Raw genomic sequence first — 21,241 nt, 5'->3', positions numbered from 1 at the left:
TGTGCCCAAAACCTTTTTTTTTTTTTTTTTTTTAATTCAAACATGTCACATAGACATAACAATGACACACTCAAAAGAAACAGTTTGTGTTTTTTTTAACTTTACATATTCACACCTCCACATATAGAAACAAAAAATTGAAGGATCTTAAAGGCACAAGATAAAAAAGGGATAATAAATAATAAAAATAAATAAAAATAAAAATAAAACAAGGAGAAAATAAAAGGTAAGTCCATTCTAAACAATTACAGGTTAAGATTTTCTATGAGTGTGTATAATTTATCTGCATGGGGATTATTTATGTTTCAGACATTTCTGTAACGAGGATGTATCATTTTTTTAATGAAGCTGGGGATTTGGCATCCCAAAACCTTTTCAGTTCTCCTTCCTTTTCACATCGGGATCTGCTTCATTAAGCGTGTATATATTATTATTTGTTCATGAAGTCACACCGTTTTGTGTCAGTTTTATGGCACAAAAAGCACTTGATGAAAAATATAAACACAAAACAGTTGGTTCCACTGGGGCTCGAACCCAGGACCTTCTGCGTGTAAAGCAGACGTGATAACCGCTACACTATGGAACCGCGCTGCCGGAACTCTCCGCCAGAGGATATGTTTCTCTACAAAGAAAGTGTTATTACTGCATAATGAGCCATTTATTACATACAAATACATTAAATAAATTAAACTCAGCAGAACTCGGAGGCCTCACCTGTACCTCTGGCGTCATTGTGGGCGGAGCCTCAGCGCTCCTGCCTTCTTCACTTTATCACCATCCCATAGAGGACTCTGCAGGTAAGCTCACCTGATCCTGAATATTCTTTTATTTCCTGAACATTTTTCTGTCTGATTTTATTTTGTACGATTGATTTTTCAGTGGAAAGAATCAAAAATATTTCTACTTTTTACGCTTTATTTATGAATTTTACTTTCTGGATGCTGTTTTTCACTCATTTAAGGATGTAATCTGTGAAGAAAAGCCTTTAAATGTTTAACTAGCATTATTTATTATTATTATTTATTTATCTATTTATTATTTATTTATTTAACGTTTAAGTGTTGAATGTAAACTAAAAAAAATCTAAATCTTGGATGATGACACAGCAAAAATCCCCTCTAATAACGGTCTAAAACTGTGATGTCAGCAGTTTAACGTGAAGATTTATTTCCTCATTTCTGTCGTACAAAACTAAAACCATTTAAAAGGTTTAGCTTTCTAACTTTAAGCCTGATAAAGGACATTTCTTATCAGGCATCAAAGCATTCAACGAATAAGCAGCTCCATGTTGAACATGTGCAGCGCACCCGAGGGCATTTCCGTCTGACCGTTAAACGCAGAGCAGGAAGTCACCTTTAACATGAAAGAGATCAGTGTTTTCAGGATTTGTTTTTTCTTACAAACGGCACCCGCTGCACGCCCACGCCGACTGGCGCCCGTTTGCAAGTCAAATATCAGCTCGAGGTAAACAAATGAGGGCTCAAAGCAACTGAAGAACATGTTCAGGAGGAAACTAAATGTGTTTTCTGACAGTATCTCAGCTTTTGAAAAGACTAATTCAACATGTTCCCACTGATGTTTTACCTTTAAAGGTGTGATGTCTCATCAATATATTTGAATATCATCCCTGTATTACAGCATTAAATCAGAAGTTCTGATGGAAAATACTGAAAATGGACCCGTTTGAATATCTGAAACCGTTCAGTTCAGAATTCCTGATCAGCTTAATTTCTTTATATATTTTATATTAAAGCAGGAAGCATCTGATCCACTGAAACATGTTCCAACATGAACATAAACCCAGAATCTGAGGCAGAACCAGTTAGTTCAGTTCTGAGCAGCTTTAAAGTGAATATCTGCAGATGTTTCCATGGTAACAGCTGCAGAGATTCACTGAAACATGTTCCAACATGAACATAAACCCAGAATCTGAGGCAGAACCAGAGTTAGTTCAGTTCTGAGCAGCTTTAAAGTGAATATCTGCAGATGTTTCCATGGTAACAGCTGCAGAGATTCACTGAAACATGTTCCAACATGAACATAAACCCAGAATCTGAGGCAGAACCAGAGTTAGTTCAGTTCTGAGCAGCTTTAAAGTGAATATCTGCAGATGTTTCCATGGTAACAGCTGCAGAGATTCACTGAAACATGTTCCAACATGAACATAAACCCAGAATCTGAGGCAGAACCAGAGTTAGTTCAGTTCTGAGCAGCTTTAAAGTGAATATCTGCAGACGTTTCCATGGTAACAGCTGCAGAGATTCACTGAAACATGTTCCAACATGAACATAAACCCAGAATCTGAGGCAGAACCAGAGTTAGTTCAGTTCTGAGCAGCTTTAAAGTGAATATCTGCAGATGTTTCCATGGTAACAGCTGCAGAGATTCACTGAAACATGTTCCAACATGAACATAAACCCAGAATCTGAGGCAGAACCAGAGTTAGTTCAGTTCTGAGCAGCTTTAAAGTGAATATCTGCAGATGTTTCCATGGTAACAGCTGCAGAGATTCACTGAAACATGTTCCAACATGAACATAAACCCAGAATCTGAGGCAGAACCAGAGTTAGTTCAGTTCTGAGCAGCTTCAAAGTGAATATCTGCAGATGTTTCCATGGTAACAGCTGCAATCAGGTCTCTGGGTCAGAACTGTGTTTTCTATGACTTTCAGCCAAAAGAAACTCTCCTGGTGTCTGAGGATCCTCTCCAGCTCTGACTCCATCATGGCGGCTTCCTGTGAGCAGTTTGAGGTGAGCGTGCACACCTCACCTGGGCCCACCTGTGGAACCTTCAGCCGCCTGTGGCTCGTTCTGATTGGCTCAGAGGGCGAGACTCCGCCCCTCAGCGTGAGCGAGGACCAGCAGCTGCTGCCTGGATCGGTGAGCTTCATCATGAGAACAGTTCGTGCTTCTCTGGGCCCAAACATGGGTCAGGGTTAGGTGGTCAGGTGCCCCCCGGGTTATTTTGACCCCGTCTTCTTCCCGTCCGCACAGGTGTGTGCGGTCCAGGTCCGGGCCGACGGCCCACTGGGGGAACTGGTCCTGGTTCGGCTCCGACTGGAGGCTCGGGCTGGATTTCCCAACCTGGACTGGCACTGCAGCAGGGTGGAGGTGCGCAGGCGGGCCGACGTCCGGGCGGAACCTGAAGAACCCGAGGAACCCGAGGAACCTGAGGTGTTCCCGTGCGACCGCTGGCTGCCAACAGCAGGGGGCGCCGTGGAGCTGCGGAGCGGAAAGTGTGAGAAAACCGACCAAAATTATTTACAAAAACCTTTATTTACCAGACACGAGTCCAGATAAATGGTTAACAGAACACTAACAGAACCCTAACACTAAGGGCGTATTCACACCTACCTCGTTTGGTCCGGACCAAACGACCAAACGGACCAGATTTTTGTTGGTTCGGACCTTTTGGGATGGTCTGAATACAAACCACCGAACTCTGGTCCGGACCAAACAAGCGGACCGAGACCGAGCTGAAAGGTCGGACTCGGTCCGGATCAAACGAACCCTGGTGCGGATCTTTTGGAGGTGTGAAAGCAGACCGGACCTAATCCCAGACTTTTTGCTTTTTTGTACCTCGGGAGCATCCGTCGTTTGTCTGTTGCTAGGTAACAGAACAGAGCGTCGTTCTTCTAATTACTAGACCGGCTGTGGTAAAGCTAACGAAAGACCGAAAATAATATTTCTAGACCGAAAATGAGTAGGGGACAAACGTGGGCCGAAGAGGAGACCCGTGCTCTTGTGGACGTTTGGGCAGATGCCCACATATCATATATGTTGGAGCGCACTCATAAAAACGCTCAAAAATCACAGTTGTGAAAATAGCAAAACGTTGAAAAAACATATAGTTTTGATTATATTAAAAGCAATAACGGCACGGAAAGCGTCCATGAATTCATTCACCTTTGAACTTAGCACTTTGTGTTGCGCGTGTCGATTCTGACCAATAGCCGAACGACTTCAGGGCGCGAGGCTTTGATGACATATTTTGGTCCGTTTACTGAAATGTACAGTCTGAAAGCGAACCGCACCAAAATTAAAAAAAAAGGTTCGGACCAAAGCAAGTGAACTATCGGACTTTCCTGGTCTGAATACGCCCTAACAGAACCCTAACAGAACCCTAACACTAACAGAACCCTAACAGAACCCTAACAGAACCCTAACACTAACAGAACACTAACAGAACCCTAACACTAACAGAACCCTAACAGAACCCTAACAGAACACTAACAGAACCCTAACAGAACCCTAACAGAACACTAACAGAACCCTAACAGAACACTAACAGAACCCTAACAGAACCCTAACAGAACCCTAACAGAACCCTAACACTAACAGAACCCTAACAGAACCCTAACAGAACCCTAACACTAACAGAACACTAACAGAACCCTAACAGAACCCTAACACTAACAGAACCCTAACAGAACCCTAACAGAACCCTAACACTAACAGAACACTAACAGAACCCTAACACTAACAGAACCCTAACAGAACCCTAACAGAACACTAACAGAACCCTAACAGAACCCTAACAGAACACTAACAGAACCCTAACAGAACCCTTACCCTAACAGAACACTAACAGAACCCTAACAGAACACTAACAGAACCCTAACAGAACCCTAACAGAACCCTTACCCTAACAGAACACTAACAGAACCCTAACAGAACACTAACAGAACCCTAACACTAACAGAACCCTAACAGAACCCTAACACTAACAGAACCCTAACAGAACCCTAACAGAACCCTTACCCTAACAGAACACTAACACTAACAGAACCCTAACAGAACCCTAACCCTAACAGAACCCTAACACTAACAGAACCCTAACAGAACCCTAACCCTAACAGAACCCTAACACTAACAGAACCCTAACAGAACCCTAACACTAACAGAACCCTAACAGAACACTAACACTAACAGAACCCTAACACTAACAGAACCCTAACAGAACCCTAACAGAACCCTTACCCTAACAGAACACTAACACTAACAGAACCCTAACAGAACCCTAACACTAACAGAACCCTAACAGAACCCTAACCCTAACAGAACCCTAACACTAACAGAACCCTAACAGAACCCTAACACTAACAGAACCCTAACAGAACACTAACACTAACAGAACCCTAACAGAACCCTAACCCTAACACTAACAGAACACTAACAGAACCCTAACAGAACCCTAACACTAACAGAACACTAACACTAACAGAACACTAACAGAACCCTAACCCTAACAGAACCCTAACACTAACAGAACCCTAACCCTAACCCTAACCCTAAGACTAACAGAACCCTAACAGAACCCTAACACTAACAGAACCCTAACAGAACCCTAACCCTAACAGAACCCTAACACTAACAGAACCCTAACAGAACCCTAACACTAACAGAACACTAACAGAACCCTAACAGAACCCTAACACTAACAGAACCCTAACAGAACCCTAACACTAACAGAACCCTAACAGAACCCTAACACTAACAGAACACTAACAGAACCCTAACCCTAACAGAACCCTAACAGAACCCTAACACTAACAGAACCCTAACAGAACCCTAACACTAACAGAACCCTAACAGAACCCTAACACTAACAGAACACTAACAGAATCCTAAAGCAAATAAATGAAGAAAACACATAAATTAAAGCAAAAATAAGGGAAATATTCATGATCGTTCTTAGATTTTTCAGTAGCATTGAGAAACTTCTACATTTATTGAACTGGAACTTTATTTTACGTTTGTTGGCAGTGATTCGTGTCCTTCTTACTGGACTTGTTTTTATTCCTGCAGTGTGTTTGCTGACAGATGAAACTGAGGAGAAACTGCAGCAGCACCGACTCAAACAGCTGCAACATCAGCAGGAACTCATCAGGTCAAACACATGCTCACTCTGTCTCATTCCGTTTGTTCTCTTATAAACTTTTAAAACTGTGATTCAGAATAAAACATCTGATCCTTCAAGTGAAATCATCAAATCAAAGCTGCTGGCAGCAGAAGAGTTTGGCTTGTGTGGAAGGGCTGCAGGAGAAAGCCTCTTCTCTCTAAAAAGAACATGGCAGCACAGCTTAGGTTTGCAAAGCTGCATCTGAACAAACCACAAGACTTCTGGAACAAAGTCCTTTGGACAGACCAGACCAAAGTGGAGATGTTTGCTCGTAATGCACAGCAGCACGTTTGGAGGAAATCAAACACAGCATATCAGCACAAACACCTCACACCAGCTGTCAAGCACGGTGGTGGAGGGCTGATGATCTGGGCTGGTTCTGCAGCCACAGCACCGGGGCACCTCGCAGCCATTGGGTCCACCATCAACTCCTCTGGATCCCAAAGTGTTCTAGAGTCAAGATTCCTCCAGAACCAGAGAGAGACTGAGAACGTCCCACAGGAAACCAGCTGCTGGATCAGGGGTTCACTTAGTTTCTCACTCACTGCTGCTACCAGCTGCTGGATCAAGGGTTCACTTAGTTTCTCACTCACTGCTGCTACCAGCTGCTGGATCAGGGGTTCACTTAGTTTCTCACTCACTGCTGCTACCGGCTGCTGGATCAGGGGTTCACTTAGTTTCTCACTCACTGCTGCTACCAGCTGCTGGACCAGGGGTTCACTTAGTTTCTCACTCACTGCTGCTACCAGCTGCTGGATCAGGGGTTCACTTAGTTTCTCACTCACTGCTGCTACCAGCTGCTGGATCAGGGGTTCACTTAGTTTCTGACCCACTGCTGCTACCAGCTGCTGGATCAGGGGTTCACTTAGTTTCTCACTCACTGCTGCTACCAGCTGCTGGATCAGGGGTTCACTTAGTTTCTCTCTCACAGTAGGGTGTCATCAGTAAAGAACCAGGTTGTGTGGTTGCAGATGGCGCCTGTTCATCGATGGCGCTCCACAGTGTGTTGACGTGAAGATTCCGTCTGAACTCGGGCCGAACCTCAGCTACACATTCAAGAGGTAAAGCCTCCCGGCCTGATGTGTGTTACTGCTGAAATGTGGTCAGTGTGAGTCTGAGGTGTGCGTTTCTCGGTCCTCAGTCCAGCCGCCAACCTGCACTATCTGAAAGGCTTCGCCGGCCGGAGGGAGGCCTGGATCAGTTTCTCAGAGCTGGAGACGCTTTTCACACACTGCGGACTCCAAAACAAGATCGCCCGTAAGACACAAAGCAACGCACTCAGAAACTGCAGCGATCATTTTGGTCTGACATTCATCAGGTAAACTTAGATAAAAGACGTCGGATTTCAAATCAACAGAACAGGTTAGTTCAACTCTGACATCACAGAGTGGGGTCACATGGCTCTGAAAGGATCAGATTATTGGCTAAATTACAATCAGACTGAGTTATTAAGGGTAATTCTCCTTGGATATCTGGCGGTGAATGAATGGGATCAGAGGCACAAAGCGTGTCATACCCCGGTATGATAGGTGGCGCTGTACCCATTCCAGCTGTTGCTAATAGAGCCACTTCCTGTTGACCTCTCGGATCGGAATATTGGCTAAATTACAATCAGACTGAGTTATTAAGTGCATGTATACACCTTAATCTGACTAAGAACTGGATCGGATCGGATTCAGACTCCGAGATAACTGGGTTGAAAGTCACTCTAAACCTGCTTGTAGACGCTGAAGCACGTGGTGAATCAGACTTTGCGTTCTGCGCATGCTCCAGATGTTTTCCCGGGGTCGTGACCCGGAAGTCAAAGGAGACGATATTCCTGTTGTTGTCGCCGTCAGAAAGAAACAAACAACGCGATGGAGAATGCTCCGTTGGGCATCGAGTTTGTGCAACAAGCAGCTCATCACAGACCAAATGTAGAGGGACGTAGCTTCATCTGGCTCTGCGTTCTCCATCTTTCTCCAATGCCTGAGTTTGTTGTTGTTGGTGGTGGTGAAGAGGTCAACAGGAAGTGGCTCTATTAGCAACAGCTGGAATGGGTACAGCGCCACCTATCATACCGGGGTATGACACGCTTTGTGCCTCTGATCCCATTCATTCACCGCCATATATCCAAGGAGAATTACCCTTAATAACTCAGTCTGATTGTAATTTAGCCAATAATCCGATCCTTTCAGAGCCATGTGACCCCACTGAGTGTTGTTTCCACAAACAGAGGCGCCTCAGCATCACATTAACTCCTGGAGCTGTTGCCTCTGAGACCTCAGAGCAGATAATGGTCTCTGTGTGTTTTTGCATTTACGGTCAGAATTTGGCTGTGTTCAAAACCGCATACTACATACTACATACTGCATACTTCCATACTACACACTCATCGATCAGACAGTATGCAGAGCGTTTACCCACAATGCATTTCGCTCCTGCCCGAGCTGAAATCAGCCGGCCTGAAGCTGATTTCCCTTAAGCTCTAAACTCTGTAAACTTTAGCAACATTTGAAACATTTTCAGGAGAGAAAGTAGTCGTTTAGATCCCCAACGTGTTGAAAACCTGACAAAATACCGGCTGTTTACAATTTTGTTCCCACGAATTCGGCGCTACTAAAGCTAGCCGCAGTGAGCAACGCACTTCCTGTTATTTTCACAAAATAAAATACCCGTTGCCTTTTATCATAGGGAAAGCCATTACCATACAATTGGTGCTTTTGTTTTGAAAACAGGAAGTGAACCTACCCTCGTTATAGCTAAACTGCCGTTTTGACAGGAAATGACGATCGTTGACGTCACGTTACGTTGCATCTTGGGTAGTTTGAGTATGAGTAGTGACCTCATGATGCATACCCAACATTTAGGAGAATCTAGTATGCATCCGGGAACTGCTCGCTTACTCAAACTCGCATACTAGGAGTAGTAGGAGAAGTATGCGGTTTCGAACACAGCCTTTGTCTCTTTTTGAAACATCGTGAAGCTCAGGGGCCCCCGACTCCTCGGGCCCTCGGAGTGTCGGTGAACCCTGCAGACGGCCATGGCCCCTGCAGAATGATGATTCATTGTGTTTCTCAGAGTTTGTTAAGGCTCACTGGAAGGAGGAATGGTACTTTGGCCATCAGTGTCTGAACGGCTCCAACCCTCTGCTGCTGCGTCAGACCCGCCTCCTCCCTTCAAACCTGGCCGTCACCTCGGACATGCTCCGCCCCTTCATGCCCGAGGACTCCTCCCTGGACCTTGAGCTCCAGGTGAGTGTGCAGCTCCCTGGCCTCCAGCTGTTCTGACTCTGCAGATGTGCGCTTTATCTCCTTGTGTTGGTGTGACAGAAAGGAACCATTTACCTGCTGGACTATGAGGTGTTGGACGGAGTCCCACCCAACGTGGTAAATGGAAAGCAGACGTATCTTTCTGCCCCACTGTGCCTCCTCCACCTGAACCAGCAGAAACAGCTGGTCCCCGTTGCCATCCAGGTGAGCTTCTGATGCTGGTGCCACTTAAGCCTCGATTCCACTGTCAGTACGGGTCGCTTTGAGGTTTGCTTTGCGTTCCCACTCTACAAAGGGGACCCTCAGGGGGGCGGAGTGCGGTCCTTGTCCCTTGCTAGCTGGCCTGTGGCCGTAAATAGCATCCATAATTTCAAACCACCTCCAGTGTTTTCGCGGTCCGGTTGAAACCATTCTCTGCCATTTTTGCGGCAATCAGCTGGAAAACTCCCCAAAGGAAACCGGTCCTGTGTGCTAGGTACCCCAAGCAGAAGGGTTACAAAAATTGGCGTGTTTCCACTATGCAGTCCGGTACGGGTCGGTTCAGAACGGTTAGTTTATTTCAGTGTTTCCATTCCCACGAAAGCGTACCGGTCCCATGGAACCCGTTACCATGGAACCCGTTACCATGTCTGTAACCCTTCTGCTTGGGGTACCCAGCACACAGGACCGGTTCCAGGCTCTGCTCTCCGTTGTTGTTGGCAGGAGCAGCTCCTTCATACCTCCAGGCTGTGGTCCAGCCCTACACCCCCGCCCGACCACTTCGCTCTGCGGCCCCAGGCGGCCTGCTGCCCCTCACTCAGCGGTCCCTGCTCACCATCCACACAGTCACGGCTTTTCTCTGTTCTGGCCCCCCGATGGTGGAACGATCTCCCGACTGATGTCAGGACAGCTGAGTCGCTGCCCATCTTTGGCCGCAGGCTGCAAACCATCTCTGCAGGAAACACTACCCTGATCCGCCCTCTGAGGACATCACCTGTTTCCTCCCAGCTCCTTACACACTTATTTGTTTCCTAAATTGTCTTCCCATTTGTCTCGGTACCTAACTTCTAGCACTAGTTATGCTCTTAGCTGTTTGGTTTTGGAAGGAAATGCACTTATGATTTCTTGTGACCTGAAGTTCTTTTGCCTACCGATGTTGAACCCACTTATTGTAAGTCGCTTTGGATAAAAGCGTCTGAAAAATCACCGTAATGTAATGTAATGTAATGTAATGTAATGTTGGTGAGGAGGCTGTGCAGCGGGAGCTCGATGGCGCTGGGCCAAACCAAAAAGTTTTCCAGCTGATTGCTGCAGAAATGGCAGAGTGGTTTCAACCGGACCGCGAGCCGGTGTGGCATTAAGCTGAAGAAGCTGGGAGGTGGTTCCAAATTATGGACGAAACGGGGCTTATGATTCTGAGTTCAGTCCTTTTTTCTTCGTCCTTCAGCTGCAGCAGACACCTGGCCCTCAGAATCCGGTCTTCCTGCCTTCTGACTCCTCCTGTGATTGGCTGCTGGCTAAGATTTGGGTCCACAGCGCAGACTTCCAGTGTCACCAGCTGGTCTCGCATTACCTCCGGACCCACATGATGGCAGAGCTGTGCTGCGTGGCCACGCTGCGGCAGCTGCCGGAGCTGCACCCTCTGCACCAGGTACTGAAACACGGCATCAGCACACACCGACTCACCTGCACAACACCGAGAGCTCCTGCTTTCATCTTACATGCAACAGCTCAGCATTTACAGGTGGGCTTACGTTACAAAGTCAGCCAAAGTCAGTCAGTCTTTGGAGGACTTCTGCATTAGTTCTTATGAACTGTGATAACTATATGGACACAAATGTGTCAAAAACAAAAGAGACGATAATTGATTTTAGAAACTGCAACGTTGAACCCAAAACCAGTGTTTTTTTATCGTGAATCTTATCTTATGAATATATATAATATAATATCTTGAGGGTAGGAATGCCCTTATTAGGAGCTCTGAGGAGGTCAGGTGGTTGAACATCACATCCTGGCATCCGAGTTCCAGATTTTAACCTCAGGTGGCCGGTTTCTTTTGCTCCCAAGTATTTCCTAGAGGGCAAAACATATGTTTTCTATACCCGTTTAATCCGTCGGTCGGGTCGCGGGGGGTGGAGCCTATCCCAGTGGTCATCGTGCGAGAGGCAGGCTTCACCCTGGACACGCCAGTCCATCACAGGGCCACACAGAGACAAACAAGCACACACAATCACACTCACTCCTAGGGACAATTTAGAGACACCAATTAACCTAAAGCCTCACTTCCACTATGCAGTCCGGTACGGGTCGGGTCTCTTTGGGGTCAGCTTGCGTTCCCACTGTACAAAGGGGACCCTCAGGAGTGGGCGGAGCCGAAGCGTAAATAGCAAATAACAGCAAATAACAAATAGCATCCATAATGTGGAACCACCTCCCAGCTTCTTCAGCTTAATGCCACACCGGCTCGCGGTCCGGTTGAAACCGCTCTCTGCCATTTCTGCTGCAATCAGCTGGAAAACTTTTTGGTTTGGCCCAGCGCCATCGAGCTCCCGCTGCACAGCCTCCTCACCAACACCGGAGAGCAGAGCCTGGAACCGGTCCTGTGTGCTCGGTACCCCAAGCAGAAGGGCTACAGACATGGGAACCATGGGTTCCATGGTAACGGGTTCCATGGTAACGGGTTCCATGGGACCGGTACGCTTTGGTGGTAGTGGAAACACTGAAACAAGCGAATTGTTCTGAACCGACCCGTACCGTACTGCATAGTGGAAACGGGGCTTAACGTGCATGTTTTTGGACGGTGGGAGGAAGCCGGAATACCTGGAGAGAAGCCACGCATACATGGGGAGAACATGCAGGCTCCACATGGAAAGAACCAGCCAGGAGTTGAACCTGGAACCTTCTGCTGTGAGGTGACGGTGCTGACCACCACACCACCGTGCAGCCTCAGTAGAACAAACCGATACTTTGTTCAGCTATCAAGACAACTCAACTCGGATCGGGCTCAATCTCATAATTTGTTTTAGCACTCGTCACTTTTCTCGTCATCTCTCAGCTGTTTGTCTCCCCGTCACGGCGCTTTATGAATGAGGTTCTGTGAACATATTCTGACTCGCTGCAGGGATTTGATCAATGATCTCATGGAAAGGAAGTTAACTCTGATGGTAGCAGTGCTGCCGATCAGGAAGAATATTTTACCTTTAAAACTCGTCACAACATACATTTTAAACAGGGTCAACTATGAATAAACATGAGAACAAAGTCTGTCGTGGTTTCTGTGTATTGAATGAAAGTGTGTTCTGCTCTCTGATTGGCTGTTTTTGTGGGCAGTTGCTGATCCCTCACCTGAGGACGTCCCTGCAGATAAACCTGCAGGCCCGAGCGTCGCTGCTGGCTGCCGGCGGAGTGTTTGATCAGGTAAAACCTTTTTACAAAAAGATATCAAATCACTCAGTGGGGTCACATGGCCCTGAAAGGATCGGATTATTGGCTAAATTACAATCAGACTGAGTTATTAAGTGCATGTAGACACCTTAATCTGACTAAGAACTGGATCGGATCGGATTCAGACCCCGAGATAACTGGGTTGAAAGTCACTCTAAATCTGCTTGTAGACGCTGAAGCACGTGGTGAATCAGACTTTGCGTTCTGCGCATGCTCCAGATGTTTTCCCGGGGTCGTGACCCAGAAGTCAAAGGAGACGATATTCCTGTTGTTGTCGCCGTCAGAAAGAAACAAACAACGCGATGGAGAATGCTCCGTTGGGCATCGAGTTTGTGCAACAAGCAGCTCATCACAGACCAAATGTAGAGGGACGTAGCTTCATCTGGCTCTGCGTTCTCCATCTTTCTCCAATCCCTGAGTTTGTTGTTGTTGTTGGTGGTGAAGAGGTCAGAGGAAGTGGCTCTATTAGCAACAGCTGGAATGGGTACAGCGCCACCTATCATACCGGGGTATGACACGCTTTGTGCCTCTGATCCCATTCATTCACCGCCATATATCCAAGGAGAATTACCCTTAATAACTCAGTCTGATTGTAATTTAGCCAATAATCCGATCCTTTCGGTGCCATGTGACCCCACTGAGTGACTCCCTTTCTGAGGATGTGTTCTGGTCCCTGCAGGCGGTGAGTTCTGGTCTGAAGGCCGTATCGGTGCTCCTCTGCCGGGCAGCAGCCAGGATTCACTATCGGTCCCTGTGTGTCCCCGACGACGTGTCGGACCGCGGTGTCGACAAACTGCCGAACAACTACTACGTTCAGGACGCTCTGAGGATCTGGGACGCGCTGCTCAGGTAATCAAACACACCTGAACTCTCAGGGCTGCACGGTGGTGTGGTGGTTTGCTACCCAGGCTCCGCCCTCGCAGTGACGCAACACCTTCGGCTCTGCTACACTTACTCAGGCAAACTGCTCATTCAGGTGGATTCGAGTTCCCGAAAAAATGGGAACTCCACCCACTTTGTCGGGAAGCAATCAACTTTGAGCAGCGCCAACGGCCCAGGGTAGAGGCGTGTTCAAGGTAGTGACGTGGTTGAACTTCCACTCAACCCATGGATTGTACACGGAAGCGCTTCATTCAATATCAACATGGAGCAGCGTCAAGCTTTTGACACTGCTGTAGATGCTGTAATGAAAGTGTTCGACGGGAGATTCTGGTTAAAAATCGAGCAAAGAACAGCCCTTGAATCATTTCTTGACAGGAAAGACCTTTTCGCCTTGCTCCCTACTGGCTTTGGTAAGAGTTTAATCTACCAGTTAGCCCCGCTGGTAGCTAAATCATACGTCAGAGGAAAGAGTGGTGTGATTGGCTTAAGCTTAGGCACAGCCTTTTCTGGCCACAACCAGTAGCAACCCGAGGGAGGCGGGTTGACCAGGCCATTTCGAATCGTATTCGTTATGGTCTTGGTCAGACCAGAATCTCGAAGAGATTTGAAAGTCTATGTTAATCAGGCTAGTGGTTTGCACCTCACAGCAGAGGGTTCCTGTGTGGATGTTTCATGTATATGTGTGGGTTCTCTCCGGGTACTCCGGCTTCCTCCCACTGTACAAAACATGCATGTCGGGTTAGTGAGTGTGGATGGTTGTCTGTCTCTGTGTAGCCCTGCGCTCTATATACAGATACAGACAGTTCTTCTACTGATTAGCAGAGTTGCTGGAACATTAGCCTCAGATAGAGTTTATCCACAGTCTGTAGCTGACTCTGCTGGAACATTAGCCTCAGATAGAGTTTATCCACAGTCTGTAGCTAACTCTGCTGGAACATTAGCCTCAGATAGAGTTTATCCACAGTCTTTAGCTAACTCTGCTGGAACATTAGCCTCAGATAGAGTTTATCCACAGTCTTTAGCTAACTCTGCTGGAACATTAGCCTCAGATAGAGTTCATCCACAGTCTTTAGCTAACTCTGCTGGAACATTAGCCTCAGATAGAGTTTATCCACAGTCTGTAGCTAACTCTGCTGGAACATTAGCCTCAGATAGAGTTTATCCACAGTCTGTAGCTAACTCTGCTGGAACATTAGCCTCAGATAGAGTTTATCCACAGTCTTTAGCTAACTCTGCTAGAACATTAGCCTCAGATAGAGTTTACCCACAGTCTGTAGCTAACTCTGCTGGAACATTAGCCTCAGATAGAGTTCATCCACAGTCTGTAGCTAACTCTGCTGGAACATTAGCCTCAGATAGAGTTTATCCACAGTCTGTAGCTAACTCTGCTGGAACATTAGCCTCAGATAGAGTTCATCCACAGTCTGTAGCTAACTCTGCTGGAACATTAGCCTCAGATATAGTTTATCCACAGTCTGTAGCTAACTCTGCTGGAACATTAGCCTCAGATAGTTTATCCACAGTCTTTAGCTAACTCTGCTGGAACATTAGCCTCAGATAGAGTTCATCCACAGTCTTTAGCTAACTCTGCTGGAACATTAGCCTCAGATAGAGTTCATCCACAGTCTTTAGCTAACTCTGCTGGAACATTAGCCTCAGATAGAGTTTATCCACAGTCTTTAGCTAACTCTGCTGGAACATTAGCCTCAGATAGAGTTCATCCACAGTCTTTAGCTAACTCTGCTGGAACATTAGCCTCAGATAGAGTTTACCCACTGGGCTCTGATATCCTCTGAAGCTGCTGCTGGATGGAAGATGCATGCTCCTCAGAGCAGTTGACAGCAGAGCATTTCCACCAGAAGCTGGAGTGACGTACTTTAGAAATGAAAATCAGAACGGCTCGTTAAATGAGGAACTTTCAAACAAAGAGGAACTAAATAAATACCAGGGTTGTGTTTTTTTTTTTTTTTTACACCTGCTGGTGACTTCAGACGACCTGATATATGCTCCCAGGAACAGAAAGAAGGAGTTTTACACAATATGTCACCTTTAAAGACCTCATTACACGTGGAAAATACTGTAATATACATAAAGACATTGAAAGTACACATACAAAATAGTCCCTTGAAGCTGGTTTTAATCATTATGATAGAGAAATTGAGTTTGTACGGCCTTTTAAAAGTGCGATTTTTGCGATCTGCTGGCGAGCTTCCTGTTAGTCCGTCACATGACCTATGACGTACACTCCGGAACGATCCTGACACCTGTCATAGCTACAACAGGGATTCTGACAACTTCTCCGAATCATCCTCGGATCCTGACACATTTTTCGAAGTGGCAGAGTCCGACCCAATGCTGGAGGACAATGTGAGGGGCGTTATGCCCTAATTTACTAGCCATACCTGGATGAGTTGGAGCCACACGGTTCCACGGAAAGTTCGGATGGCGAGGCGGAAGGCGCTGTTGCTCATATGCTATAGCCTAGCTCCTGACCAGTGACAACTGTAAGATTATTTCAAGCCCCTTGCCTTTATCTGTTATATTTTAGGTCAGGGGTGGCCAACCCGCGGCTCCTCAGCCGCATGCGGCTCTTATGTTCATATCAAAATTTGTGTTTGTGTTTTTTTTTTTATGTGTGCGTTCGCTTCGTTTGAGTTCAATACGGCAGCGGTCTCCAACCTTTTTTGCTCCATGGACCGGTTTAATGTCAGACAATATTTTCACGGCCCGGCCTTTCAGGCGTGGCGGATAAATACTACAAAATAAAATGATACGACCAACACAGACTCTGTGGTATTTAGTAAAAATAATAATAAACTTGAATCCACTGTGTACTTGAATGTAACTTTATTAGCAGCGTCCTGATATAACGACTCTGCCTCCTAACGCTCTCTGGTCGCTATGGTAACGCTGAAACATGTCTTCAAAATGCAGCTTTCTTTTTCTTGGTGGTCACAGCCTCTTCTTCTGTTTCCTCACTGGGAAGAAGCTTTCCAAACACGCCTGTTTTTGACTCACTTTGCTCGGTTCGTTGGTTTAATATCAGCGCTGATGCTGAGCGAGTCAAGAACAGACGGATGGAACGGAGAGAATTCGGTCATTTTTCCAAATAATGTGGCTCTTTGTGGTAACACAGTAAACAATGCGGCTCTGACCGGTTGGCCACCCCTGTTTTAGGTGTTCTTGTGGGAGGTGTGAGCCAATGTCAGTGGTAGATGAGTCGGTGTGCTGCCGCGAACAGTCTAAAGCCTGATTTATGCTTCAGACGCAAAGCCTCTGACGCTCGGACGCAGAGCCTCTGCGAGCGTCAAAATCTTGACCACTCCCCCACGCAGAGGCTCTGCGCGCGTTGTCGTGCACCTCAGAAAAATCCTGACTACACGTCGGACGCACGCAGACCACCAACGGAAGTGCGCAGACAAAAGCGGCTGTGATTGGTCCTCGGTGTGCCTTTCCGGTTGTCTGTGTGGCTTCCTCCTTTGCATTTTCGCCAACTCCAATAAAAGAAGCTATTCTTCTTCGATGTCGAGCAACTCCAGATCCATATCTTGCATACACTTTTTTTTTTTGAAAGATAAACACTTCCGCCGGCGCCGCCGAAAGTTGTCGTCACCGCCCACCGAAATTCTCGCGAGGGGAAACTGCTGTGCGTCCCGAGAAATTCCAGACCGAGGTTGCAGAACCATAACATGAAAAGTGGTTCGCGACCAGAGCAAAGCAACACGTCAAGACGATAGACGCAGAAGTATAATCCGCCCTTTAAGTGTGCGAGAGGAGAGAGAGGAGGGGGCAGACGTTCCGGAGCATACGTCATTTTTATGTTGGAACGTTGGCGGGACACTGGCCTCTGGATTTCAGTGGCGTGCGTTCAGATTTCGAAAATAACAGAGAACCAGGCATATTTATCACAAAAATGTATTTCAACTCGAAAATAATAGTTATTTCAGACTAAACAAAAAAAAGTCGTCTCCAGGTGTCATGAGGTCTTTAACCACCACCTGTTGGTGTGACGCATTCTCCCTCTCTGCTCACTGTCTGTGTGTCCGGCAGGTTCGTGACCCGTTGGGTGGATCTGTATTACAGCGGAGACGCTGAGGTTCAGAACGACTCGGAGCTTCAGAACTGGATCACAGACATCAACACACACAGCTTCTCACAGAACTCAGGTGTGTTTTTGTTTCTGAGTGTTTCTGAGCCATTTGTCTGTTTAGACTCACGTCTTTGAGTTTCCAGATTCTCTTTCACATGTTGAGATGTGTGTTCACATCCTCTTCTTATCAGACTGACCTGACTGTGATACCGCAGGTTTCCCTCAGTCCTTCCACACCAAGGCGGAGGTTTCCAAGTTCGTCACCATGTTCATTTACTCCTGCTCTGCTCTGCATGCGGCCGTGAATTTCTCTCAGGTGACTCAGACCACAGACACAACATGAAATAATGTCAGAAATCATCAGTTAAACATCTTTAAAATCTCTCTGATTTTTTTATCAGGATCAAAGACATCATGTAAAATTGTAAATGTTGTTTTAGTGTAAATATGTGAATCTGTCTGAGGTGCATCTTTTATGTGATGATAATAACTTCTTCCAAATGAACGTTTGCAGACATGTAGAAATACTTTATTCATGTTACACTTTTGCCATTTTTAGTAATTTTATAACTTAAGAATGTTACAATTTATTGAAACTTCATTCATCTTTCTTGCATTTTTTCTCTTTTGGCTCGTTACAACCTGTAAATTTAACAAATATTTTTGGGTTTTACGTAATAGACCAACACAAAATAGTTCTAACTAGTTAAAATGAATAGAAAGAAAATAGTATTTATTATAAAGTATTAATAAGAATTACAAAAATCTTTTTGGCATCTGCATTCACCCCCTTTGTGTTCTGGTGCTGCCACATGATTCATTTATTTATTTTACACCTGAGCTTGGCAGCACATACCTGGGTCCAAAGTGTTCATCCTGTGGATAAACCACCGTATAAATGTCCAACATGTCTTCAGAAACATGCATGGAGGCTGCATCTGTAAGCTCCTCCCACCGGGTCCCCTTCTGTAAGCTCCTCCCACTTCCCCCCCTTCTGTAAACTCCTCCCACCGGGTTCCCTTCTGTAAGCTCCTCCCACCGGGACCCCTTCTGTAAGCTCCTCCCACCGGGTCCCCTTCTGTAAACTCCTCCCACTTCCCCCCCTTCTGTAAGCTCCTCCCACCGGGACCCATTCTGTAAGCTCCTCCCACTTCCCCCCCTTCTGTAAACTCCTCCCACCGGCCCCCTTCTGTAAGCTCCTCCCACTTCCCCCCCTTCTGTAAACTCCTCCCACCGGGTTCCCTTCTGTAAACTCCTCCCACCGGGTTCCCTTCTGTAAGCTCCTCCCACCGGGACCCCCCTTCTGTAAGCTCCTCCCACCGGGTCCCCTTCTGTAAGCTCCTCCCACTGGGTGGGCAAATATTCATTCAAGTCCATTTTAGGTTCTTTGACTCACAATCTAAAAGAAAATGTTGATCAAATCCTCCAAACCCAGCAGAAATCAGTCTAAAGTCCAGGAGATGAAAGGTGGGAACACTTTGTCACGGCGCTGGCTTCATCTCGCTGTGAGGAAAGTGAAGGTTTCCTTCAGCTTTAAAGGATATTTCTCGTTTCTCCCGCAGCTGGACTTCGCTCTGTGGATGCCAAACTGTCCGGCCTCCATGTCCCGCCCTCCTCCGCAGGTCAAAGGCGCCGTGACGGAGGACGACATCTTGTCTTTCCTGCCGGATGCCAACGCCACCTGTCGCGTCCTGATGGCGCTGTCCGTGCTGTCGCAGCCCGGGGTCGACTTTGTGAGGCCTCGCCGCTAAAATCTTACACAATACATCTTCTGCTGCATCCGTTTGGAGTTCAGTTCAAGTTCCAGTGTGTGTCTCCCCCTACAGGTTCCTCTGTGTAACTACAGGGAGGCCGTCTTTAAAATGGACGCCCACCGCAGGCTGGTGGAGGAGGTTCAGGCTCAGCTGAAGGCCATTTCTGATGACATCACAGAGCGCAACAGCCAGCTGGAGCTGCCGTATCCGTACCTCTGCCCGGCACGCATCGAGAACAGCGTCGCCATCTAAATCAGCTTCAATAAGACCATCAGACCTAACAAACCTAACATTAAAACGATGTTCCAGGTGGAGAGGAACTTAGATATTTACATGAAATTACAACACGATGGTGCAGAAGTCGTGTTTTTAGAAATATCAGCATCAAAATATTCTTCAGGGCCCAAATTTACCAAACCAGGAAAACTAGACGGAGGTTTTATCGATGATCACAGACGCATTCACGTTGTTTCACCACCAAATTAAGACTTGTGGATTCCTGCCAAAGAAGGACAAAGATCTGGTAAAGTTTATGATAAATAAGGTCAAACAGAAGTAATCATTAACATTTTTAAACCAGTGAAACTAACGTTGGTGCCCTGGTGCTCATAGTCTGATCAGGAGAAGAAACATTAAAAAGCCTTGATTAGGAAATGCTTGTCTGGTCTATATTAAAACCTTCTCTGTCTTTTATAATTGATTTATTTCATTATTACATCATAAAGATTGAAGACTTCTGTTTCTCCTTTTGTTCCCTGAATGAAGACAGCGAAGCCTGAACTTCAGCTTCTGATTAAACTCTGTTCTGGCTTCATATTCCTCATTTCCATTTCTGTTTGCTCATGTTTGAATATAATAATTAATAAAAGAGTCTGAAAATGTAGGTTTAAAGGGACAGTTCGCCTCTTCTGACATGAAGCTGTGTAACATCCCATATCAGCAGCATCATTTCTGAACATCTTCTTACCCCCTGCTGCGTCCTGTGAGCAGAGTTCCAGCCTCGTTTTGGTGTTGATGAAGGTAGTCCGGCTAGTTGGCTGGGGTTTAAAAAATAAAGCCTTTTGCTTCTCAGAACAATATGCGTTCAACAGAGTAATACATTTGCATCACAAAATGGTTCTCCAGGAAAAAGTCACAATCACTTGGCCCTATTTTCTCTACACAAAACAAACGCACATTTCAGCAGAAACTCAACATCTAACTTGAGGAAACATGTAGCGGTAAGTTTCCTAAACTTGTTTTTCCCCCCATGGATAGATGAATGTTTGTTTTTTTACATATGTTTTAAACATTTCCTAAGTCTCTTTTATTTTTTATTGAAGTTCTTGAATTTACCTGGATTATTCTAATTTAAGCTATTTTGTAATTAATTAATTCAGGGAGAGAAAATAGGGCCAAGAGATTGTGAGGTCTGACTTTTTAAAAAAATTTTTTTTATTATAATAGGGACAATGCACATTAATGAACATCAGTATAAAAACAAATGTAAATATAAAAAAGCTACAAAGGTAGTTTTCATCCGTAGTCCCTAGGCAGGCAAATACATAAGAAAGAAAATATAATATACAATAGAACCATCACAGGGAATGTTTAGCCATAGGTTTGAGCTGAGCTCTAAAGCTTCATGTCAAAAGAGGCGAACTGTCCCTTTAACACTTCGCCCTGTTTAAATCTGCTGAAAACAAGCGGCTCATAAAATTTATTCAAAGCTTTTCTGGACTGTAATTTTCAGCAGAATTAAAACCAGCAGACGTGGGGTAGTACATGTGGGTCAGAGATCTTTCTACATCCCAGCTTCAACATTTCCAGGATGGAAGTGGATCTGAAACCAGCCGACAGTCGTATCTACCGACAGGCTGAAAACCACCAGCAGCAGGAAAGCTTTTAAATGCCGTTTGTAGCAGATAAAGAACAGAAAAACCATTCGAACCAGTGGGCGT

The 21,241-nt window shown here is 45.8% G+C and overlaps 1 protein-coding gene and 1 non-coding gene across 2 annotated transcripts; one reads left to right on the top strand and one right to left on the bottom strand.

The window, feature by feature from the left end:
- Positions 1 to 513: 513 nt before the first annotated feature.
- On the bottom strand, positions 514 to 586 carry trnav-uac (transfer RNA valine (anticodon UAC)). Its single transcript has one exon. It is a non-coding gene; the product is annotated as a tRNA-Val (tRNA).
- Positions 587 to 775: 189 nt separating this feature from the next.
- Positions 776 to 20,028, top strand: LOC142401807 (hydroperoxide isomerase ALOXE3). The gene is made up of 15 exons (XM_075487276.1): positions 776 to 797; positions 2,672 to 2,879; positions 2,994 to 3,237; positions 5,808 to 5,889; positions 6,873 to 6,962; positions 7,043 to 7,158; positions 8,962 to 9,134; positions 9,213 to 9,356; positions 10,579 to 10,782; positions 12,462 to 12,548; positions 13,255 to 13,424; positions 17,508 to 17,623; positions 17,763 to 17,863; positions 19,110 to 19,280; positions 19,374 to 20,028. Exons 2-15 carry the CDS (start codon positions 2,724 to 2,726, stop codon positions 19,551 to 19,553), a joined length of 2,034 nt encoding a protein of 677 aa, XP_075343391.1. The 5' UTR covers positions 776 to 797; positions 2,672 to 2,723; the 3' UTR covers positions 19,554 to 20,028.
- Positions 20,029 to 21,241: the final 1,213 nt, after the last annotated feature.

Source organism: Odontesthes bonariensis, chromosome 16 (genome assembly GCF_027942865.1).
Source record: "Odontesthes bonariensis isolate fOdoBon6 chromosome 16, fOdoBon6.hap1, whole genome shotgun sequence".
Lineage (NCBI taxonomy): Eukaryota > Metazoa > Chordata > Actinopteri > Atheriniformes > Atherinopsidae > Odontesthes > Odontesthes bonariensis.
Note: the sequence above shows the minus strand (reverse complement) of the source record. Positions and strands in the feature narration are given on the sequence as shown.